This window comes from Mercenaria mercenaria, chromosome 3 (genome assembly GCF_021730395.1).
Source record: "Mercenaria mercenaria strain notata chromosome 3, MADL_Memer_1, whole genome shotgun sequence".
In the NCBI taxonomy this organism is placed as follows: Eukaryota; Metazoa; Mollusca; class Bivalvia; order Venerida; family Veneridae; genus Mercenaria; species Mercenaria mercenaria.
In genome coordinates, this window is record NC_069363.1 from 71,447,293 (window position 1) to 71,473,791 (window position 26,499).

At 37.5% G+C, this 26,499-nt stretch overlaps 1 protein-coding gene across 2 annotated transcripts in view; it reads left to right on the forward strand.

Moving 5' to 3' along the window:
* Window positions 1-26,499, forward strand: part of LOC123524441 (E3 ubiquitin-protein ligase TRIM23-like) — a 199,447-nt gene that overhangs the window by 149,960 nt on the left and 22,988 nt on the right. For both annotated transcript variants that reach the window (XM_045302646.2, XM_053539898.1), the window contains one exon: window positions 9,475-9,585. In XM_045302646.2, coding sequence (XP_045158581.1) covers window positions 9,475-9,585 — 111 coding nt within the window. The remainder of the gene's footprint in view (window positions 1-9,474; window positions 9,586-26,499) is intronic.

Here is a 26,499-nt window from a genome sequence, read left to right on the forward strand (position 1 = left end):
TGGTGCCTGCTTTTTAATTTTGTGTTTTGGCAGTTCCTGTGATATGCAGGCTCTATAACCTCAGATCCCCTTTCTAAATTCCAGTTTGTTTAGTTCTGCTCATTGTTTTCTCGTTTAGGGCAAGCCCATTACTTTAACTGGGGGACCATACGCTGCTTTTCATGGAATTACATGCAAGCGTACCATTGAAGGTGCCATGTGCATTGCCGTATGAACACATCTGTGGATGTCTCTAAATTATTTTTGTACTTGTAGCATGTGTAAATGTTGAGTTCTGCTCAACCCCGGGCTAGAGGGCGTGGACGGTAGCATGCATTTCCACTACGGTCCATGAACGGGCCGCAACATTTTCATTTTTGTTGTGTTGAGTGACCTGTGGAGTTTCCACTTTTCTATTTTATAACAATCCTCTAATGTTTTATGACACCAAGTCAAGTACTTTTCGAGATACATGCGATGCAAACTTGAATGCCCTTTATGCATAGTTTTTAGCTCGACTATTCGAAGAATAAGTAGAGCTATCCTACTTACCATGGCGTTGGCGTCGGCGTCACACCTTGGTTAAGTTTTTCGTACCAGTCCACATTTTGACAAAGTCTTTTGAGATAAGGCTTTGAAACTTTCAACACTTGTTTACCACCACCATGGCCAGTTATAGGCAAGAGCACATAACTCCATCAAGGATTTTGGCTGAATTATGGCCCCTTTTGACTTAGAAATCATGGTTAAGTTTTTCGTACCAGTTCATATTTTGACAAAGTCTTTTAAGATAAAGCTTTGAAACTTTCAACACTTCTTAACCATCACCATGGCCAGTTATAGGCAAGAGTACATAACTCCATCAAGGATTTTGGCTGAATTATGGCCCCTTTCGGCTTAGATATCTTGGTTAAGTTTTTCGTACCTGAGTTCGTATTTTGACAAAGTCTTTTGAGATAAAGCTTTGAAACTTTCAACACTTGTTTACCATCACCATGTCCAGTTATAGGCAAGAGCACATAACTCCATCAAGGATTTTGGCTGAATTATGGCCCTTTTTGACTTAGAAATCTGGATTAATATTTCGTACCAGTTCATATTTTGACAAAGTCTTTTGAGATAAAGCTTTGAAACTTTCAACACCTGTTTACCATCACCATATCCAGTTATAGTCAAGAGTACATAACTCCATCATGGATTTTGGCTGAATTATGGCCCTTTTTGACTTAGAAATCTTGGTTAAGTTTTCCGTACCAGTTCATATTTTTTGTAAAGTGTTTGACATATGGCTTTGAAACTTTTATCACTTGTTTAGTATAATAGTCTCTATCTGTGGGAAAGAGTACATAACTCTGTCGTCTATTTTGGCTGAATTATGGCCCTTTTTGGACTTTGAAATTGGTTCTGTTTTCATACAAGTCCACGTTTTGTCAAAACTATTTGACATATGGCTTTTAAACTTTGAACACTTGTTTATCATTATGATTTCCATCTGTAGGCAAGAGTACATAACTATTTTGACTGAATTATGGCCCTTTTTGGACTTTGAAATTGGTTCATACATTGCCATTTAGTGTAAGACTTATCGAAATCAAAGAAATACAGGAACATTGTTTGTCTAATCTATTTATTTCTTTTGTCTGAATATCTGTGGAAATATTTTGACCCCATTCTTCAATCAATTCTTCGAATAGTCGAGCGCGCTGTCATCAGATAGCTCTTGTTACTAAATAAAAGGCCGTAACTCTGGTCTGACTAATAGAAATTCCAAACAAGAGGGCCATAATGGCCCTATATTGCTCACCTGAGTTTAGTTGCTTGCTTGAACAGTTAGAAGTTTCTACTAAATAAAAGGGGCCAAACCATTGAGCCTTGATATTTGTCATTTGATACCAGGGTTTGACTCTCTAGGATAATTGTTCAAAGTATTGCCCTAGGTTCAAAAATGGCCACGCCCCAGAGTGTGACATACGTTTATCATGGGCTTATATAAAGTCTTCTTCTCTGAAGCCTTAAAGCTAGAGCCTTGATATTTTGCATGTGATACAGGTTTGACCTTAATTGTTAAGTTATTGCCCTAGGTTAAAAAATGGCCACACCACTGAGTGTGACATGGGGTCCAATCACACTTGAAGTCTTGTACACAGGAGAGCGCTTTAGGGTCAATGACCCTGTTGTTTATATAATACAAAATGCAGTCTCCTGCATTGAATTTGATACTTGAAACTTATCATTTTCATTGTGGTAAATTATGTTACAGAAAGTTGCTTTCCATCTCTTGTGTGATATTTTATCTGTAGTCTCTTTATTCCAATTAGAATTGTGATATATTGTCTGTTCATGTTAATAAAAATACCCATACTGAATTCATAGTACCGTATAATTCCGGCCATACGTCGAGGTTTTTGGACCAAATTATTAGTTCTGAAGTCAAGGGTCGACTTTTGGCTGCATAACCAGATGCAGTCATGGTCCTTTCTCCATTTTCGGATCAAACACAGTGCATTTAAGACACTCAAAATAAGTTTTTTTTATGATTTTCGCCATTTTGGTAAAGGGAAACTACTCTTTGCGCACTAATTGTCTAGGCTAAAAACAACGGTGTATTTAAACAAAATTAGTTTCTTTTAAAGTTAATAGTATTTTGAAGAGAAAAAAATGTGAAAAAATCGTAAATTTTATTATACTGATAAAAGATCGACTATTACCTTTACATTTTTGATGTTGTTTAACGAATGATACATGCCGGGGGTATTAATTATCTTACCATCTTTTGTCACAATCGGCAAACAATTAACGGTTTAATAGTACTGATCCACCTATAGCAAACTGCCACATTTTCAATCTTGCTAATCAGAGTCAATTTAAATCAGTTAATTCTAACCGCTTACAACCTTCAAATGTACAACTCCCCTTTGCTTTGAAATTCCACAGCTTCAAAAGACTTAAATTGTCTTGACAAGCTGTAAACAACATCCCAGGAGTTGTTTTGAAGTATGCCGAGATAAATGACCAGGGCTCCAGATAATTTTTTTGGCCCATGAGTATTTACTCATCATAATTTTTGTGAATGAGTAAAATGGTAAAATCTGAAATTTTTGACAAGGAGTAAGTTTACTCCTGAAAATTTGTAAATGTGAAAAAGTGTAACACCCATGAATTTGTTTGCAGTTCAGTTTCAATTCAGCATTCAAGTTTCCCTTGGCTTGCTTTGACTTCACACTCACTACTGAATCCAACAGAATATTCAATATACCTTAAACTATGTTTTGGGGATCATTTTTTTGTTGGTTTAAAGAATGCATAGAGTGTTTGTTCACTTTTTACATTCTTAGACAGGGACATTTTTGTTGTTTACTCCGCACCGGAACTTGATATTTAGATCGACACCGCTTTAAAATACACTACCGTACCATCAATATTAATTCCCAGCTATTTGATTTACGCACGCATTGATTGTATAATTTAGTTTAACCTAGGTTTATAGAGTACCATTTCAATGTGTGTATACGTTCAATGTGGGGGAATTTAAATGCTGACTGTGCTCTGTTAAGTAAAGCATCAGGACAATTCAGATTTTGTTTAAGCTAGTAAAACGCCAGTAAAAAGTCATTGGGTGCGTTTCTGTAATTTCATATGCGTTTTTATAGGCTTAAAAATTATCAGACATGCATATATGCATTATTTCAAAGCATAATTTACGCTAATACGCATCTTATCTGGAGCCCTGAATGACATGTCTCACTGAAAAACAATGGCTCTTTATCGATCTGTGGTTGGCTAAGGGCAGTTTGATTGACAGCGGAGGGCGGGTAGAAGACAACATAATTTGCTGCAACTGCATTGATTTGTTGACAGTTTTATTGCGTTTTATCAGTGTTTTTTTTATCTAAATGGATCATCAATTTATGATGAAGAGGACAAAGAGGGTTTTGATCCCTATGGCGATTTAGCGTCATTACTGGCAGACAATACTTGATAGTGATTCTGTTAGTGAGTTTGATGGATAAACCACTGAAATGTATGTAGAACTGTAAATGTATCTGAAAACAAATCTATAATTTTGTTCATGTGTCTGATTATTGATTTTTTTTCACTTAGTAATTTTTCACGCTTATCAATGGTGCTAGATAAATATATTTTTTAACCAGGTTTTCAACGAAAACCTGAGTTATTAGATTGGGGTAGATGTTGGTCGGTCGGGCGGGCGGTGGCGGCGGCGTCAAACTGGTGTTTCCGGTCAATAACTTTTGTTTCGGTAAAGATATTTGAATAAAACTTGGTTTGTATGTAGCTTATATCAAGACAAAGGCTGGGATTGATTTTGGGGTTTCTGGGGTCAAGGTCAAGGTCACTGTTACTTAAAATAGAAAAAGGGTTTCCGGTCAATAACTTTTGTTTCAGTAAAGATATTTGAATAAAACTTGGTATGTATGTAGCTTATATCAAGACAAAGGCTGGGATTGATTTTGGGGTTTCTGGGGTCAAGGTCAAGGTCACTGTTACTTAAAATAGAAAAAGGGTTTCCGGTCAATAACTTTTGTTTCAGTTAAGATATTTGAATAAAACTTGGTATGTATGTAGCTTATATCAAGACAAAGGCTGGGATTGATTTTGGGGTTTCTGGGGTCAAGGTCAAGGTCACTGTTACTTAAAATAGAAAAAGGGTTTCCGGTCAATAACTTAACTTGGGAATGAGCTATCATGATGAAACTTGGTGTATAGAAAACTTATATAAAGTTGTAGCTTGGGATTGATTTTAGGGTTTCTGGGATCAAGGTCAAGGTCATTGTTACTAAAAATAGGGTTAGGTTAGGGTTAGGGTTAGCATATCTTCTACATGCATGGAGGGATTTTGATGAAAGTTGGCATAATTGTTCACCATCATGAGACGGAGTATCATGCGCAAGAACCAGGTCCCTAGGTCTAAGGTCAAGGTCACACTTAGAAGTCAAAGGATACAAGAATGAAAACTTTGTCCGGAGCATATCTTCTTCATGCATAGAGGGATTTTGATGTAACTTGGCACAATTATACACCATCATGAGACGAAGTGTCTTGCGCAGTTCCCTTCTTTAGAATTACTTCCCTTTGTTGTTACTATAAATAGCTTATATTGTAACTTTTTCATTACTAGACGTAGGGAAAAATCGAGACCACTTTTCTGTAATACAACATGCATGTTACATCCAATTTTGAGGTGTATTTTGACCAATCTCTACCTGGTAAGGATTTCTGTGTGGACTTACAATTTTTTTTTTTTTTTTTTTTTTTAAGATTAACTTCCCTTAGTTGTTACTATAAATAACTTATATTGTAACTTTTTTATAATTGACCGTAGGGAAAAACCAAGACCACTTTTCTGTGGTACAACATAGTTGTTACTTTCTAATTTTAGGTGTATTTTAAGGTATCTCTACCTGGTAAGGAGTTTTTTTGTGGACTTAGAAAAACAAAAGAATTACAATGATTACTAAACAACCACAAAATTAAAATTACATCTGCAAATACAGGTGCTAGAGTAAAGAAATTTGCTGTGACGGGCGTATATTGTGACATTCTGGCACTCTGTTTATTCTTATGAAAAGTGTTGAAAACCTGGTTTCGTGGCATTGCCGCGTTTCTTGTTTAATGCTTGTTTGCACGGTAATTAACAAATGTTTGGCTACCGTTATAAACACATTTATTGGTCATTATGAAATGAAATAAAGGAAAATCATGATCAGTTATTATGTCATATGTACTGGTAATAAAGAAACAAATTTTTTGTTTTTTATTTTTGTTTGTTATTTATGTATGCCTTTACTGTAAAACTAACAGTATACTTTTAACACTATTACAGCACAAATAATTTATCGCGGAAACATAACAAAATCATGAGCGAAAATATAAAGATAACTTGCTAGAACCAATTTTTTTCACAGTATTTTGTGCCATAGCAGTTGTTAAAATGTATTGTTGTTTCATAAATTGTCCGTGATCGTGACAAGAAGAACAAACTGAGAAATAAATAATCAGTCTCATAATTTTGCTACCAAGCATGTTCCAGCATTACACTTGACAAGTTCAGCATTTATGATACCAGGACATATCTATGATTTTTTATCCAGAGTAGTCCCACGTGTTATGGCCGAAGTCGACGTATGGCCGGAAATATACGGTTATTTGAAATCAGCGTCAGGTTATGTCAAATTTTTGTCACAAGACATCAACTTAACCTTACATAACATGCCAGCATTTTCGTCACAGTACTTCCCAAGCCAGTAGGCAGTTGTGTTCCACCCCAATTTCACAACACAATTAGTAATGCTATGCAGATCCTAGATAAATATTTCCTAGCTGTTTCTATTATTTAATTCTGCAGCTTGGTTTACCTAGGCCTTTCGGTTATTCCCCAGTTGTTTATGTTTTTTGTGTTGCTTTTTAATCTTTCAGCATGTGGACCTTTGTGTGGTAAACAAAGCAAGCTTCCGGTCATTCTGTGAACTGACAACATTGACCAGAAAACTTTTAGATATGAATACTTATCTATTGACATTTGCCACTGTCTGTTAATCGCAGGTCATGTATTTTTAGCTCAGGTGAGCTATTGTGATCGCTCGATGTCCATCGTCTGTGGTCTGTCTGTCTGTCGTCTGTCAACATTAAGCTTGTGTATGCGATAGAGGCTGTATTTTTCAACTGATCTTCATGAAATTTGGTCAGAATGATGACCTTGATAAAATCTAGGCCAAGTTCGAAAATGGATCATCTCGGGTCAAAAACTAGGTCTCTCTGTCAAATCAAAGAAAAACCTTGTGTATGCGATAGAGGCTGTATTTCTCAATTGATCTTCATGAAATTTAATCAGAATGTTTGTCTATATGAAATCTAGGAAAAATTCGAAAATGGGTCATCTAGGATCAAAAACTAGGTCACTAGGTCAAATCAAAGAAAAACCTTGTGTATGCGATAAAGGCTGTATTTTTCAATTGATCTTCATGAACTTTTGTCAGAATGATAACTTTGATAAAATCTAGGCCGAGTTCGAAAATGGGTCATCTGGGGTCAAAAATTAGGTCACTAGGTCAAATCAAATTAAAAACCTTGTTTATGTGATAGAGGCTGTATTTTTCAATTGATCTTCATGAAATCTGGTCAGAATGATTGCCTTGATAAAATCTAGGTCAAGTTAGAATGTGGCTCATCTGGGATCAAAAACTAGGTCACTAGGTCAAATCAAAGAAAAACCTTGTGTATGTGATAGAAGCTGTATTTTTCAATTGATCTTCATGAAATTTGGTCAGAATGATTGTCTTTATGAAATCTAGGTCAAGTTTGAATATGGGTTATCTGGGATTAAAAACTAGGTCACAAGGTTAAATCAACAAAAAACCTTGTGTATGCGATAGAGGCTGTATTTATGTCTCCCACCACACAGTGGTGTGGGAGACATATTGATTTACTCCAGTCTGTCTGTGTGTGTGTGTGTGTGTGTCTGTCTGTCTGTCACAAAGCTTGTCCGCACTCTAAGTTGAACATTTCTCATCGGATTTTCACCAAACTTAAACAAAATGTGTTTGACCATAAGACCTCAGCCAAGTTTGATAACTAGCCAAATCGGTCCAGGCATATTGGAGTTATGGCCCTTGAATTACCAAAAATCGGCCTTTTTACTCTTGTCTGCACTCTTAAGTCAAACATTTCTCATCCGGTCTTCACCAAACTTGAACAAAATGTGTTTGACCATGAGACCTTGGCCAAGTTCGATAACTAGCCAAATCAGTCCAGGCATTTCAGAGTTACGGCCCTTGAATTACCGAAAAATCGGCCTTTTTACTCTTGTCCGCACTCTGGGTCGAACATTTCTCATTCAATCTTCACTAAAGTTGAACAAAATGTGTTTGACCATGAGACCTCGGCCAAGTTCGATAACTAGCCAAATTGGTCCAGGCATTTTGGAGTTACGACCCTTGAATTACCGAAAAATCCGCCTTTTCACTCTTGTCTGCTCTCTAAGTCGAACATTTTTCATCCGATCTTCACCAAACTTGAACAAAATGTGTTTGGCCATAAGACCTTAGCCAAGTTCAATAACTAGCCAAATCCGCCCAGGCACTTTTGATTTATGACCCTTGAATTACTGATTGGATCCACTCGTCCAGACCATCTAATTGGATCCACTCGTCTAAACCATCTAGAGAAACTAGACATTTTTCATAGGGGCAGTTGTGGGAGACATGCGCTTTTCTCAAAAGCATCTCTAGTTTTCAATTGATCTTCATGAAATTTGGTCAGAATGATTGCCTTGATGAAATCTAGATAGGTCAGATATGGGTCATCTGGGTTCAAAAAGTAGGTCACTAGGTTAAAGCAAAGAAAAATGTTGTGTATGCAATAGAGGCAGTATTTTTCAATTGATCTTCATGAAATTTGGTCAGAATGATTGCCTTGATAAAATGTAGGTCAAGTTTGAATATGGGTCATCTGGGGTCAAAAACTAGATTACTAGGTCATATCAAAGAAAATACTTGTTTAAACTCGAGAACGCATTTTTGGTCCAATCCTAATGAAAATTGGCCAGAATATTTGTTTCCATGAAATCACTAGGTCAAACATGTTTACACTGTTATGGTATGTTTCTCAGGTGAGCGACCTAGGGCCATCTTGGCCCTCTTCTTTTAAAAAGACATTCAAATGCATTTTTTGTCTTTAAAAATAAAATGGCGTGTTCTTAATATCACAGACCTAAAATCACCAATATCCGATATCACTGTGCAAAATAACCAGGATTATTTAGCAGATGCATCATAATGCACCATGCTTGATCACAGTGTATATGGGCATTATCTCAGTATGATAACCAGCCAGACACTTCCAGTCACGCTTAAGTTTAATATGGCTCTTGAATAAATGAAAATTGTGAAAATTGACAGTGTCCGCTTATAAACAGTAGCAGTCCTTATCCATTATTCACCATTATCTTGGTCAGGTTTGATGACCACATGGATAGTCTTTGTTGCTTTGGTGTTACAGCGCTTATGTTAGTTGAAATTGAGAAAATTGACTACTAGTGTGTATGAGCAATAAGTACAGTATTTTAAAAATCAAAGGTAATTTGCTGTGACAGCTCACCACTTTTTTTAGTTGTTAAGTTCATTTTGATTGGTCCTTTCACACAAGTTGTAATTTTGGAAACAGAGTTTGACTCAAAGACAGGGATCGGGTGTATATAGGACCATGAAGTTCGAGTCAATATTGGGACAGTTGTTGACTCAAAGACAGGGATAGGGTGTTAATATAGGACCCTGTAGTTCGAGTCAATAGTGAGAAATGCAGGACATCAAAATATGGTCCTTATGTGGGATAATTTGTTGTCAGAGTCTTCCCTGTAAACATTTTATTTTACATATGATAAAGAATTGGAAAATTGGGATCTTAGAAATTGTTTGTTATAATCAGAAATTCATTGTAACCATATATGTTTTGAGTGAAGTTTACACTGTTTTATTTCAGGGTTTAATGTTGAAACAGTGGAGTATAAAAATGTGAAGCTGACGATATGGGATGTTGGTGGACAACACAAGATTAGACCATTGTGGAAGCACTATTATTTTAATACACAAGGTTTGTCCTTAAATTTGGATATATTTATAGAGATGGTACCTAAAATTTCAAATTACACCTGATATTATTTTCTGTTGAAAACTTAATACTGGAGTACCTCAATTATAAAATGGTATAACTTTCATACTTCATTTTTCATGCTGAAAAGCAATATTTAATCCGAAAAATTTGGTCCTACATGGAAAAGTGAAGCCAGTGACAGATAACTCTTCTAGGACTATTTAGCTATGCGAACAAAGTACGCATAAATTCGGATGTGTTTCCCAGAAATATAGTTTACTTCAAGATCTATGAATCATCATTCAAACAAAAATTTGAGCATTATATCTTTTATTTTGGAACGAAATAATTCAAAGACAATTATTTTTAGCTCACCTGTCACAAAGTGACAAGGTGAGCTTTTGTGATCGCGCGGTGTCCGTCGTCCGTCCGTGCGTCCGTCCGTGCATGCGTCCGTAAACTTTTGCTTGTGACCACTCTAGAGGTCACATTTTTCATGGGATCTTTATGAAAGTTGGTCAGAATGTTCATCTTGATGATATCTAGGTCAAGTTCGAAACTGGGTCACGTGCCTTCAAAAACTAGGTCAGTAGGTCTAAAAATAGAAAAACCATGTGACCTCTCTAGAGGCCATATATTTCACGAGCTCTTCATGAAAATTGGTCAGAATGTTCACCTTGATGATATCTAGGTCAAGTTCAAAACTGGGTCACGTGCCATCAAAAACTAGGTCAGTAGGTCTAAAAATAGAAAAACCTTGTGACCTCTCTAGAGGCCATATATTTCACAAGATCTTCATGAAAATTGGTCAGAACGTTCATCTTGATGATATCTAGGTCAAGTTCGAAACTGGGTCACGTGCCGTCAAAAACTAGGTCAGTAGGTCAAATAATAGAAAAACCTTGTGACCTCTCTAAAGGCTACATTTTTCATGGGATCTGTATGAAAGTTGGTCTGAATGTTCATCTTGATGATATCTAGATCAAGTTCGAAACTGGGTCACGTGCGGTCAAAAACTAGGTCAGTAGGTCTAAAAATAGAAAAACCTTGTGACCTCTCTAGAGGCCATATATTTCATGAGATCTTCATGAAAATTGGTCAGAATGTTCACCTTGATGATATCTAGGTCAAGTTCGAAACTGGGTCATGTTCCGTCAAAAACTAGGTCAGTAGGTCAAATAATAGAAAAACCTTGTGACCTCTCCAGAGGCCATATTTTTCATGGGATCTGTATGCAAGTTGGTCTGAATGTTCATCTTGATGATATCTAGGTCAGTTTCAAAAGTGGGTCACGTGCCTTCAGAAACTAGGTCAGTAGGTCAAATAATAGAAAAACTTTGTGACCTGTGTAAAGGCCATATTTTTCATGGGATCTGTATGAAATTTGGTCTGAATATTCATCTTGATGATATCTAGGTCGAGTTCGAAACAGGGTCATGTGCAGTCAAAAACTAGGTCAGTAGGTCTAAAAATAGAAAAACCTTGTGACCTCTCTAGAGGCCATACTTGTGAATGGATCTCCATAAAAATTAGTCAGAATGTTCACCTTGATGATATCTAGGTCAAGTTTGAAACTGGGTCACGTGCCTTAAAAAACTAGGTCAGTAGGTCAAATAATAAAAAAAACCTTGTGACCTCCCTAGGGGCCATACTTTTCATGGGATCTGTATGAAAGTTGGTCTGAATGTTCATCTTGATGATATCTAGGTCAAGTTTGAAACTGGGTCAACTGCGGTCAAAAACTAGGTCAGTAGGTCTAAAATTATTTAAATCGTTTGACCTCTCTAGAGGCCATATTTTTCAATGGATCTTCATGAAAATTGATCTGAATGTTCACCTTGATGATATCTAGGTCAGTTTCGAAACTGGGTCACGTGTGGTCAAAAACTAGGCCAGTAGGTATAAAAATAGAAAAACCTTGTGACCTCTCTAGAGGCCATATTTTTCATGAAATCTTCATGAAAATTAGTGAGAATGTTCACCTTGATGATATCTAGATAAAATTCTAAACAGGGTCACGTACCTTCGAAAACTAGGTCAATAGGTCAAATAATAGAAAAACCTTGTGACCTCTCTAGAGACCATATTTTTCAATGGATCTTCTAGAAAGTTGGTCAGAAATTTTATCTTGATAATATTTAGGTCAAGTTCAAAACTGGGTCACATGAGCTCAAAAACTAGGTCACTATGTCAAATAATAGAAAAAACGACGTCATACTCAAAACTGGGTCATGTGGGAAGAGGTGAGCGATTCAGGACCATTATGGTCCTCTTGCTTAGTTATTACTGCCGATAATTTACAGTACTGTATGATCATAGGAAAGAAAACATTTTTCGTGAGAAAAAATATAAATAAACTAAGAATTTTATGACATCGAATCCCTCAACATTTTACAAAATTCGTTTGCCAAGAATAATCAAGGCCTCAAAATGTATGAGTTAAAAACAGAGCAATATAAAAATGTATATTTCTATCTGATGGTCACACCAAAATCATACCAAAAACTGTGCCGAAAGAAGTTATTTCACTTTTTATGACACGCACCTTGTGTTTACAAACGTACCTAATTTGCATATTGACCGAGGTGTGCGGAATCGCATTTACCTTGCCGATTCTGCCATTACAGAAACTTCTGTTAATATAATGCAGACGTTCTTTAGTATGAATAAAATGGTTGTGTTAGTTAAAAAGAAATGACAATCACCTTTCTTTAGCTAATCCATCAAATAACGAAGCCGGTTTCGCTGTCAAAAGTTCTCGTATTTACTGTACGGTGCTATGTTAAAATTTTGCTAGCATGAGATAAGCGATATGCGCTTCAGTTTTGCACCTGATTTGTTGTTGTTGTCGTTGAATACGTAGCCTTAGGTACCATCTCTAATATTTAGTAGTTCCTTCCTAAAGCCTACCTTCTTCCTTCATTGATAACTCTGATTGACTTGTTTATAATTCCGCTTTCCAGTATATTTATTCAATTGCATTGTTAGCTCACTGGAGTGTAAGTGCTCAGGATGAGCAATAGTGATCACTTTCCATTTGTTATCCATCCACGTTTTCTTTAAGCAGCATTCCTTCTGAAACTATTTAAAAGAAGAGGGGAACATAGAAATAGGCTGCGTCCTTCTGTCGATACATCCGTCACACTTCGTGTCTGGTCAGTTACTCTGCTGTCCATGAAGGGATTTTAAAATAACTTGGCATAAATGTTCCCCATAATGCGACGATATACTGTGCGCAAGACCCAGACCCTTAGCTCCAAGGTCGAGGTCAAAGGTTAATAGGGTATATATCGTGTTCAGTCCATAACTCTGCCATTCATCAAGGGATTTTAAAATTTCTTTGCACAAATGTTCCCCATAAGAAGATGTGTAATGCGCAAGATCCAGACCCCTAGCTTCAAGGTCAAGGTCACACTTAGAAGTCAAAGGTTAGCAGAGTCTGTTTTGTGTCCAGTCCATAACTCTGCCATTCATGAAGAGATTTTGAAATTACTAGGCACAGATGTTTCCCATAAAGAGACGACATGTCATGCCCAAGACCCAAACCCCTAGCCTCAAGGTCAGGGTCACACTTAGAGGTTAAAGGTTAGAGGTTAAAGGTTAACATGGTCTGTTTCTTGTCCGGTCAATAATTCGGCAATTCATCAAGAGATTTTAAAATTACTTTGCACAAATGTTCCTTATAATAAGTTGATTTGTCATGCGCAAGACCCAAACCCCTAGCTCCAAGGTCAAGATCACATTTAGAGATAGAACTTTTTTTTTGTCTGTTCTGTAACTTTTTAGCTCACCTGAGCCAAAGGCTCATGGTTAGCTTTTGTGACTGCTTGATGTCTGTCGTGCGTCGTGTGTCCGTCAACATTTTCTAAAAAAATTTCTTCTTGAAAACCACTGGGCAAAATTACACCAAACTTCACAGGAATGATCCTTGGGTGGTCCCCTTTCAACATTGTTCAAAGAATTTAATTCCATGCAGAACTCTGGTTGCCATGCCAACTGAAAGGAAAAACTTAAAAAATCTTCTTGTCCAAAACCGCAAGGCATAGAGCCTTGATATTTGGCTTGTGACATCACCTATTGGTCCTCTATCAAGATTGTTCAAATTGTGTCCCTGGAATGAAAAGAGGCCCCGCCCAGGGGCTCCCAAGTTTTACATACACTTGAGAGGAAAAATGTTTAAAAATCTTCTTGTCTAAAACCACAAGACGTAGGCCTTTGATATTTGGTATGTAGCATTGCCTTGTGGTCTTCTACCAAAATTGTTCAAATTATTACCCAGGGGTGAAAAGAGGCCCTGCCTCGGGGGATCTCAAGTTTTACATAGACTTATATAGGTAAAAACTTAAAAAATCTTCTTGCCTGAAACTGCAGGGCCTAGGCTTTTGATAGTTGGTATATTGCATTGCCTTGTGGTCCTCTACCAAAATTATTCAAATTATGCACCTTGGATGAAAAAAGGCCCTGCCCTGGGGGTCCCAAATTTAACTTAGACTTATATAGGGAAAAAAAAAAATATCTTCTTGTCTGAAAGTTCAAGGCCTAGGCCTTTGATATTTGGTATGTAGCATTGCCTGGTGGATCTCTAACAAGATTGTTCAAATTATGCCCCTGAAGTGAAAAGAGGCCCTGCCCTGTTATATGAGTTATAGAGGAATAAATACTTCAAATATTATGAGATCATATTTCCTAGACTGTTTAGATATATTTACCAGATGACCCCAAGCAAATAGAGGTCACTTGACTGTGACCTTGACCTACTGACCTACATTCTTGTTTTTTAAGATACAGCCTTGAAATTTGGATGACATGTACAGTTTTGCACACCGAAGTTATTTCACTTTTTATGACACGCACCTGGTGTTTACAAACGTACCTAATTTGCATATTGACGGAGGTGTGCGGAATCGCATTTACCTTGCCGATTCTGCCATTACAGAAACTTCTGTTAATACAATGCAGACGTTCTTTAGTATGAATAAAATGGTTGTGTTAGTTAAAAAGAAATGACAATCACCTTTCTTAAGCTAATCCATCAAATAACGAAGCCAGTTTCTCTGTCAGAAGTTCTCGTATTTACTGTACGGTGCTATGTTAAAATATTGCTAGCATGAGATAAGCGATATGCGCTTCAGTTTTGCACCTGATTTGTTGTTGTTGTCGTTGAATACGTAGCCTTAGGTACCATCTCTAATATTTAGTAGTTCCTTCCTAAAGCCTACCTTCTTCCTTCATTGATAACTCTGATTGACTTGTTTATAATTCCGCTTACCAGTATATTTATTCAATTGCATTGTTAGCTCACTGGAGTGTAAGTGCTTAGGATGAACAATAGTGATCACTTTCCATTTGTTATCCATCCACGTTTTCTTTAAGCAGCATTCCTTCTGAAACTATTTAAAAGAAGAGGGGAACATAGAAATAGGCTGCGTCCTTCTGTCGATACATCCGACACACTTCGTGTCTAGTCAATTGCTCTGCTGTCCATGAAGGGATTTTAAAATAACATGGCATAAATGTTCCCCATAATGCTACGATATACTGTGCGCAAGACCCAGACCCTTAGCTCCAAGGCCGAGGTCAAAGGTTAATAGGGTATATATCGTGTTCAGTCCATAACTCTGCCATTCATCAAGGGATTTTAAAATTTCTTTGCACAAATGTTCCCCATAAGAAGATGTGTAATGCGCAAGATCCAGACCCCTAGCTTCAAGGTCAAGGTCACACTTAGAAGTCAAAGGTTAGCAGAGTCTGTTTTGTGTCCAGTCCATAACTCTGCCATTCATGAAGAGATTTTGAAATTACTAGGCACAGATGTTTCCCATAAAGAGACGACATGTCATGCCCAAGACCCAAACCCCTAGCCTCAAGGTCAGGGTCACACTTAGAGGTTAAAGGTTAGAGGTTAAAGGTTAACATGGTCTGTTTCTTGTCTGGTCAATAATTCGGCAATTCATCAAGAGATTTTAAAATTACTTTGCACAAATGTTCCTTATAATAAGTTGATTTGTCATGCGCAAGACCCAAACCCCTAGCTCCAAGGTCAAGATCACATTTAGAGATAGAACTTTTTTTTTGTCTGTTCTGTAACTTTTTAGCTCACCTGAGCCAAACGCTCATGGTTAGCTTTTGTGACTGCTTGATGTCTGTCGTGCATCGAGTGTCCGTCAACATTTTCTAAAAAAATTTCTTCTTGAAAACCACTGGGCAAAATTACACCAAACTTCACAGGAATGATCCTTGGGTGGTCCCCTTTCAACATTGTTCAAAGAATTTAATTCCATGCAGAACTCTGGTTGCCATGCCAACTGAAAGGAAAAACTTAAAAAATCTTCTTGTCCAAAACCGCAAGGCATAGAGCCTTGATATTTGGCTTGTGACATCACCTATTGGTCCTCTATCAAGATTGTTCAAATTGTGTCCCTGGGATGAAAAGAGGCCCCGCCCAGGGGCTCGCAAGTTTTACATACACTTGAGAGGAAAAAACTTTAAAAATCTTCTTGTCTAAAACCACAAGACGTAGGCCTTTGATATTTGGTATGTAGCATTGCCTTGTGGTCTGCTACCAAAATTGTTCAAATTATTACCCAGGGGTGAAAAGAGGCCCTGCCCCGGGGGATCTCAAGTTTTACATAGACTTATATAGGTAAAAACTTAAAAAATCTTCTTGCCTGAAACTGCAGGGCCTAGGCTTTTGATAGTTGGTATGTTGCATTGCCTTGTGGTTCTCTACCAAAATTATTCAAATTATGCACCTTGGATGAAAAAAGGCCCTGCCCTGGGGGTCCCAAATTTAACTTAGACTTATATAGGGAAAAAAGATAAATATCTTCTTGTCTGAAAGTTCAAGGCCTAGGCCTTTGATATTTGGTATGTAGCATTGCTTGGTGGATCTCTAACAAGATTGTTCAAATTATGCCCCTGAAGTGAAAAGAGGCTCTGCCCTGTTATATGAGTTATAGAGGAATAAATACTTCAAATATTATGAGATCATATTTCCTAGACTGTTTAGATATATTTACCAGATGACCCCAAGCAAATAGAGGTCACTTGACTGTGACCTTGACCTACTGACCTACATTCTTGTTTTTTAAGATACAGCCTTGAAATTTGGATGACATGTACAGTTTTGCACACCGATCTTAAATCTGACTTTCATTGACCATGAAAGTGATCTACTGACCTACTTTCTAATATTTATGCCCCCCTTTGAAGAAGGAGGGGTATATTATTTTGCAGATGTCGGTCGGTATGTAGACCAATCCGTTTCCGGATGATAACTCAAGAACGCTTGGGCCTAGGATCATGAAAGTTAATAGGGAGGTTGGTCATCACCAGCAGATGACCTCTATTGATTTTGAGATCAGTATGTCAAAGGTCAAGGTCACACTGACCCGGAACAGTTAAATGGTTTCCAAATGATAACTCGAGAAGGCTTGGGCCTAGGATCATGAAAGTTGATAGAGAGGTGGTCAGGACCAGCAGATGACCCCTATTGATTTTGAGGTCATTAGGTCAAAGATCAAGGTAACAGTGATCCGGAACAGTTAAATGGTTTCCAGATGATCTCAAGACTGCTTGGAGCTAGGATCGTGAAAGTTGATAGGGAGGTTGGTCATGACCAGCAGATGTTCCCCATTGATTTGAGATCAGTAGGTCAAAGGTCAAGGTCACAGTGACCAGGAACAGTAAACGCTTGGGCCTAGGATCAGGAAAATTTACAGGGAGGTTTGTCATGACCAGCAGATGACCCCTATCGATTTTGAGGTCATAAGTTCAATGTTCAAGATCACATTGGCCAGGAACAGTTAAATGGTTCCTTGACGATAACTCAAGTAGGCTTGGGCCAAGGATCATGAAAGTTCATAGAGAGATTAATCATGACCAGTAGATGACCCCTGTGGAATTTGAGGTCAGTAGGTCAAAGGTCAAGGTTACAGTGACCGGAACAGTTAAACCGTTTCCAGACGATTACTTGAGAAGGCATGGGCCTACGATTAGGAAACTTGATAGGGAGATTGGTCATGACCAGTAGATGACCCCAATAGATTTTGAGGTCAGTAGGCCAAAGGTCAAAGTCACATTGACCAGGAACAGTTAAACCCTTTCCGGATGGTAACTTGAAAACGCTTTGGCCTAGGATCACAAAACTTTATAGGGGGGTTGATCTTGACCAGCAGGTGACCCCTTTAGATTTTGAGGTCAGTAGGTCAAAGGTCAAGGTCACATTGAACCAAAACAGTAGAACTTTTGTTTACAGTGAGCAAATAATTTCTGTTCCTTGTCCATTTACTGAATGCATTAAGGGGGACATTTCGTGTTCTGCAAGCTCTTGTTTAGCATCAGTTTGCCATTTCAAACGTGGCTCATATTACTCAGGTGATCAATTCAGGGTCATTATGACCCTCTTGTTTATGCATTGGTGTATATTCAGATAACTTGGCATAAATATTCACCATTAGAAGACATTGTGTCATGTGCTAAGGTCAAGGTCACAGGTACCCGAGTTAACTTTGCACTCCTGTTCTGGTGTGTAATTGTTATTTTAGTACCATAAAGGTGTCGTGCATTTCCTTTGTTGTGCCCCCACTATGAGTGGTGGGCATATATGTCAGTGCATGTGTGTGTCCGTCCATCCGAAAAAAGTTTGTGACGTGCCTAGCGCAAAAAGTATTTGATATAAATTGATGAAACCTTGCAAGAGTCTTTATCATGATATGAACTCATGCACTTTCTATTTTTTGTCTGGCTCAACCCCCTATATCCAGAGTAATGTCCCCTGAAATAGTCAAAAATTCACATTTTCGCCTTGTGACACGCCTAGCTCAAAAAGTATTTGATATGAATTGATGAAACCTTGCATGAGTCTTATTCATAATATGAACTTGAGCACCTGCTATTTTTAGCTCCACTATTCGGAGAATAGGGATGCTATTCTACTCTCCCTGGCATCGGCTTCGGCATCAGCGTGAGCTTTCTTGGTTAAAGTTTTTCGGCAACCTTTGTTTTCCTTTGTTACTATTGCTTATATCTTACTGTAACTTCACATTAACATTGTTCAGCATACAAAGTATGTGCAGGGGTTGGGCCCATTATACCCAAGGTCAAGGTCACCAAGGTGTTATACTTAGGTTATTTTTAAGGTTAAAGTTTTATCGGCAACCTTTGTTTTTCTGTCATATCTTTGTTACTGTTAATTTCTTATATCTTACTGTAACTTCACATAAACATTGTCCAGCATGCAAACAAAGTATGTGCAGGGGCTGGGCTCATTATACCCAAAGTCAAGGTCACCAAGTTGTTATACTTTATTTTTATGTTAAATTTTTTCGAATGCTTCGTTTATAGACATATCTTTGGTACTTTAAAAGATAATAACTTGAACTTAAAATGATTTCTTTATAATCATCATCTTCATATGTGGTTATAATCCCCATAACTCTAATTTATTTTTGACAGAATTATGCCCCTTTCATACTTAAATTTTTTTGGCAGTCTTCGCTTTCAGGATATAACTTTAGTACAATTAATATAAGATAACGACTTGAAACTTAAAATATAACTTTATCATCATCATCTGCATGTGTGGTAACAATTCCCATAACTCTGATTTGTATTTTTGACCAAATCATGCCACTTTCATACTTTAATTTTTTGACAAACTTCATTTTCTGGACATAACTTTGGTACTATATAAGATAATGACTTGAAACTCAAAATATATCTTTACCACCATCATCTTGGTGTGTCTTCCTTTTAAAGTAGAGGTCTCTTATTGAGACATAAATTCATTTTACTGTCAAATCGCATAATAGTGGAGTGCGCTGTCTTACGGACAACTCTTGTTTGTCTGGCTATGCCCCTTATTTCCAGAGTTATGGCCCCTGAAATAGTCAAAAATGCACATTTTCTCCTTGTGACATGCCTAGCTCAAAAAGTGTTTCATATAAATTGATGAAACCTTGCATGAGTCTTTATCATGATATAAACTTGCCTTGCGTACCTCTTATTGTACCCCCCGACAACAAAGTTGTAAGGGGGGGTATACTGGTTTCAGGTTGTCTGTCCGTCTGGCCGTCTGTCTGTAGACGCAATCTTGTGCGCACCATCTCTCCTTATCCCCTTGACAGAATTTAATGAAACTTCACACAAGTGATCAGTACCAACAGTAGTTGTGTATGGGGCATGTAAGGTTCTTTTAGAAAAAAAATTTGCAGAGTTATGGGACTTTGTTTTTTTGTTACTATACTATATACCTAGACACAATCTTGTGCGCACCATCTCTCCTCATCCCCATGACACAATTTAATGAAACTTCACACAAGTGATCAGTAACAACAGTAGTTGTGCATGGGGCATGTTAGGTTCTTTCAGCGACAAAAATTGCAGAGTTATGGGACTTTGTTTCTTGTTAACATACTATGTACATACAGTCTGCATATGCAATCTTGTGTGTGCCTAATCTACCAAACCCTTACACACAATTTAATGAAACTTCACACAAGTGATCAGTACCAACCCTAGTTGTGCATGGTGCATGTTACATTCTTTTAGATAAATATTCTGCATAGTTATGGGACTTTGTTTTTTGTTACTATACTGTATACATACAGTCTATATACATACAGTCCACATAATTATGCAATCTTGTGTGCGTCAAATTGCAATGTACTGTGTCAGTGCATACGGGGGGTACATTCATCACCTTTAGTGATAGCTCTAGTTTTTGTCTGGCTCCACCCACTATTTCCAAAGTTATTGCCCCTGAAATAGTAAAAAATACACATTTTCACCTAATGACATGCCTAGCTCAAAAAGTATTTGATGTAAATTCATGAAAACTTGCATGAGTTCTGATCATGATGTGACCTTTCACACTTGGCATTCATCTTAATATGATTTTAGCGCTAGTTACAGAGTTATGACCCTTGAAGTAGCCAAATAGTAGGTTTTTAGCTCACCTGTCACAAAGTGACAAGGTGAGCTTTTGTGATTGCGCAGCGTCCGTCGTCTGTCCATCCGTGCGTGCGTCCGTGCATAAACTTTTGCTTGTGACCACTCTAGAGGACACAGTTTTCATGGGATCTTTATGAAAATTGGTCAAAATGTTCACCTTGATGATATCTAGGTCAAGTTTGAAACTGGGTTACGTGCTTTCAAAAACTAGGTCAGTAGGTCTAAAAATAGAAAAATCTTGTGACCTCTCTAGAAGCCATATTTTTCATAAGATCTTCATGAAAATTGGTCAGAATGTTCATCTTGATGATATCTAGGTCAAGTTTGAAACTGGGTCACGTCCGGTCCAAAACTAGGTCAGTAGGTCAAATAATAGAAAAACCTTGTGACCTCTGTAGAGGCCGTATTTTTCATGGGATCTGCATGAAAATTGGTCAGAATGTTCATCTTGATGATATCTAGGTTAAGTTCAAAACTGGGTCAACTGCGGTCAAAAACTAGGTCAGTAGGTCAAATAATAGAAAAACCTTGTGACCTCTCTAGAGGCCATATTTTTCACAAGATCTTCATGAAAATTGATCAGAATGTTCATCTGGATTATATCTAGGTCAAGTTCAAAACTGGGTCACGTCCAGTCCAAAACTAGGTCAGTAGGTCAAATAATAGAAAAACCATGTGACCTCTGTAGAGGCCGTATTTTTCATTGGATCTGCATGAAAATTGGTCAGAATGTTCATCTTGATGATATCTAGGTCAAATTCGAAACTGGTTTATGTGCGGTCCAAAACTAGGTCAGTAGGTCTAAAAAATAGAAAATCCTTGTGACCTCCCTAGAGGCCATATTTTTCAATGTATCTTCATGAAAATTGGTCAGAATGTTCACCTTGATGATGTCTAAGTCAAGTTTGAAACTGGTTCATGTGCGGTCTAAAAGTAGGTCATTAGGTCAAATAATACAAAAACCTTGTCACCTCTCCAAAGGTCATATTTTTCATGGGATCTGCATGAAAATTGGTCAAAATGTTCATTTTGATGATATCTAGATCAAGTTCGAAACTAGGTCATGTGCGTTCAAAAACTAGGTCAGTAGGTCAGATAATAGAAAAACCTTGTGACCTCTGTAGAGGCCATATTTATGCCCCCCTTTGAAAAAGGAGGGGTATATTGTTTTGCAGATGTCTGTCGGTCGGTCGGTGGGAATGTAGACCAATCCGTTTCCGGATGATAACTCAAGAATGCTTGGGCCTAGGATCATGAATGTTGATAGGGAGGTTGGTCATCACCAGCAGATGACCCCTATTGATTTTGAGGTCTGAATGTCAAAGGTCAAGGTCACAGTGACCCTGAATAGTAAAACGGTTTCCGCATGATAACTCAAGAACACTTGGGCCTAGGATCATGAAAGTTAATAGGGAGGTTGATAATGACCAGCAGATGACCCCTATTGATTTTGAGGTCAGTATGTTAAAGGTCAAGGTCACAGTGACCCTGAACAGTAAAACGGTTTCCGGATGATAACTCAAGAACACTTGGGCCTAGGATCATGAAAGTTGATAGGGAGGTTGATAATGACCAGCAGATGACCCCTATTGATTTGAAGGTCAGTATGTTAAAGGTCAAGGTCACAGTGACCCTGAACAGTAAAACGGTTTCCGGATGATAACTCAAGAATGCTTAGGCCTAGGGTCACAAAAATTGATAGGGAGGTTGGTAATGACCAGCAGATGACCCCTATTGATTTTGAGGTCAGTATGTCAAAGGTCAAGGTCACAGTGACCAGGAACAGTAAAATGGTTTCCAGGCAATAACTCAAGAACGCTTGGGCCTAGTGTCAGGAAAATTGATAGTTAGGTTGGCCATGACCAGCAGATGACCCCTTTAGATTTTGAGGTCATTAGGTCAAAGGTCAAGGTTACATTGGCCAGGAACAGTTAAATGGTTTCTGATCTTCTTGTCCAAAACCATAGGGCCTAGGGCTTTGATATTTGGTATGTAGCAAAATCTAGTGGTCCTCTACCAAGATTGTTCAGATTATTTCCCTGGGGTCAAATATGGCCCCACCCCAGGGTTTGGACCACATGCATAGTTTTTTGTTCCAAAATAAAATTTGACCTTGATTTTGACTTAGTGACCTACTTTCACATTTCTCAAGCTACAGTCTTCAAATTTGAACCACAAGCATATTTTTGTGTACTGAAATGAATTTTGATCTTGAGATTGACCTAGTGACCTACTTTCACATTTCTGAAGGTACATGCTTCAAATTTGGACCACTTGCATAGTTTTGTGTTCCGAAATGGAATTTGTGTTTACAGTGAGCATATAATTTCTGTTCCTTGTGCAATTACTGAATGCATCAAGGGGGGCATTTCGTGTTCGACGAGCTCTTGTTTTCATGGGATCTGCATGAAAACTGGTCAGAATGTTCATCTTGATGATATCTAGGACAAGTTTGAAACTGGGTCACATGCGGTCAAAAACTAGGTCAGTAGGTCAAATAATAGAAAAACCTTGTGACCACTCTAGAGGCCATATTTTTCATGGGATCTGTATGAAAGTTGGTCTGAATGTTCATCTTGATGATATCTAGGTCAAGCTTGAAACCGGGTCAACTGCGGTCAAAAACTAGGTCACTAGGTCTAAACATGGAAAAACCTTTTGACCTCTCTAGAGGCCATATTTTTCAATGGATCTTCATGAAAATTGGTGAGAATGTTCACCTTGATGATATCTAGGTCAAGTTTGAAACTGGGTCATGTGCGATCAAAAAGTAAGTCAGTAGGTCTAAAAATAGAAAAACCTTAGGACCTCTCTGAAGGCCATATTTTTCATGAGATCTTCATGAAAATTGGTGAGGATGTTCACCTTGATGATATCTAGGTCAAGTACAAAACTGGGTCACATGCCTTCAAAAACTAGGTCACCAGGTGAGCGATATAGGGCCATTTTGGCCCTCTTGTTTTGTTTGTGATGTTCATAGCACAAAAAGTGTATGGCCTAGAATACTGAATCCTTTATATAAATTTTTTTTTGAGGCTTTTAATACCCTCTTAAGACTGAAAATATTTTATTGCCCCTTATTTTAGACAAATACTGTATACCAGTAGAGGCACACCCTGTGTCCTACAGACACATTTTAGTTTATTAATTACCTCCCTTTAATATGATAAAATATTTTGTTACATTTTATTAGCTCCACTATTCAAAGAATAGGTAGAGCTATTGGACTCACCCTTGCGTCACCGTTTGCATACAAAAGTATGCCCATTGTTCAACATAGAAATTTTGGTTAAGGTTTTGTATCTAAGCTGCTATCTCAGTACCCATGAATGAGAATGGATTAAAACTTCACAAACTTGTTCACTTTCATGTTCTGACATGCTATGCACAGGTTCCATAACTCCATTGGCATTTTTACAAAATTATGCCCTTTTTTCGACTTGGCATGTTTTGGTCAAGTTTTTGTATGTGAGCTGGTATCTCAGTACCCGCTAATGGGAATGGATTGAAACTTTATTCACACAATTGTCCATTGTCATGAGCTGATATGCACTGTACAAGTTCCATAACCCTGTTTTGCAATTTTGCAAAAATATGCCCCTTTTTTGACTTAAATATTAATTTAATTGACAAGGCTGTTGAATAGTCGAGCATTGCTGTGCTCCAACAGCTCTTGTTTACTTTTCCTTACCAGTTTAAAAATAGAATCACATTAAATCTTTTAAATACAGATATTAGCATTTGAAAGCATTCACCAGTTATAGATTTCCAGACATTTTCAAACTTCATATATATGATATAAAGTTATGACTTATGTACATTGTTGGTATGTTTCTCTGTTACTTACAATAATATTATGTTGTATTGGCATGCAATATGTTTTGTGAAAAATGTTCCTAGGCCGAGGATGTTGGTAACTGTGTTACAAATTCTTGTTTATTCAGCGTGCATGTTCCTTGGATGCTCTTCAAGTGTTCACACAATTTTATTTAACTGCACATAGGGTCATCATATAATCTTCCAGAAATTGAAATAGAAAAATCTTCTGACAAGAGGTTGTCACTGAGATTGAATCATGTACCCCTCACCTCTTTAGGTTAGAAACATAGTTGGGGGCGTAGAATTACTTCCTGTGTGGAAGTCACCTAGCTGGCTTACAGAAGGTCTGTGGTTTTATCCGAGTGCCTGCTTATGCCTAAAATAATGCATGGAGGGGCACCTGGGGTTTTCTTCCACCATCAAAACTGGAAAGTCACTATTGACCTTTAACTGTGTCAGTGTGACATTTAACCCAACAGTCCCTTTCAATTAAAATGAAAATATAAAATTATATTTTTTATATTAATATATTTTTAGCTCACCTGTCACATAGTGACAATGTGAGCTTTTGTGATCACCCTTCGTACGTCGTCAGTCCATGCGAGCGTGCGTCCGTCCGTCAACAATTTCTAATCTGCACGATAGAGGTTTCATTTATGATTTTATTTTAACCAAACTTGCACACAACTTGTATCACCATAAGATCTCGGTTTCTTTCTTGAACTGGCCAGATCCCATTATGGGTTCCAGAGTTATGGCCCCTGAAAGGGCCAAAATTAGCTATTTTGACCTTGTCTGCACAATAGCAGCTTTAATTATGATTTGATTTTTACCAAACTTGCATACAAATTGTATCACCATAAGCTCTTGGTTCCTTTCTTGAACTGGCCAGATTCCGATATGGGTTCCAGAGTTATGGCCCCTGAAAGGGCTAGAATTAGCTATTTTGACCTTGTCTGCACAATAGCAGCTTCATTTATGATTTGAATTTAATCAAACTTGCACAAAACTTGTGTCACCATAAGATCTTGTTTCCTTTCTTGAACTGGCCAGATCCCATTATGGGTTCCAGAGTTATGGCCCCTGAAAGGGCCAAAATTAGCTATTTTGACCTTGTCTGCACAATAGCAGCTTCATTTATGATTTGATTTTAACCAAACTTGCACACAACTTGTATCACCACAAGATCTTGGTTCTTCACTTGAACTGGCCAGATTCCATCATGGGTTCCAGTGTTATGGCCCCTTAAAGGTCCAAAATTTGCTATTTTGGCTTTTGCAGCCATATAGAGACTTCATTTCGGTTATGGTTTGATTTGATACAAACTTCCAAAATATCTTCAACAACAATAAATCTTGGATTCCATGACGAATCTGTCAGATCCAGTCGTAGGTTCCAGAGTTATTTTATATCTGATTACTTCCCCTGATTGTAATCAAAATGGATTTATATCAGTAAGTACTTATAGGACTTATTTGAAATTTCATTATTGTCATTAGTTGGACTGAGACAATCAGGGTAGATAACTATGGACTGATTTTATTTCAAATTACCTCCCTTTATTTCAAATTAAAGTGGCTATATCTCTATAACTAATGAAGATACTGATCTGAAATTTCATTTGTGTCAACAGATGGACTTAGACAATCAGTGAAGATACATATTGACTGAATTTAAGACAAATTACCTCCCTTTATTTTTTATCTAAATGAATACACCTTAGCAGCTTCTAATGAGATTGGTTTGAAACATTATTTATGTCTTCCATGGTAAGAAATAGTCATATTAGATAACTCTTGAGTGAACATTTATTGATATGAATACTTTACTAATATATTGTTGTATAGGCTTGTACTCTGTATCTTCTACATGCATATATCAATGCATGATTACCTCCCCTGATTTTAATAAAAATGGATTTATCTCTGTAAATATTTATAGAACTCATTTGAAATTTCATTATTGTCTTTAGTTGGACTGAGGCAATCAGGGTAGATAGCTATGGACTGATTTTATGTCAAATTACCTCCGTTTGTTTAAAATTAAAATGGGTGTATCTCAGTAACCAATGAATATACAGATTTGAAATATCATTTGTGCCATCAGATGGACTCGGACAATCAGGGTAGATAACTTTTGACT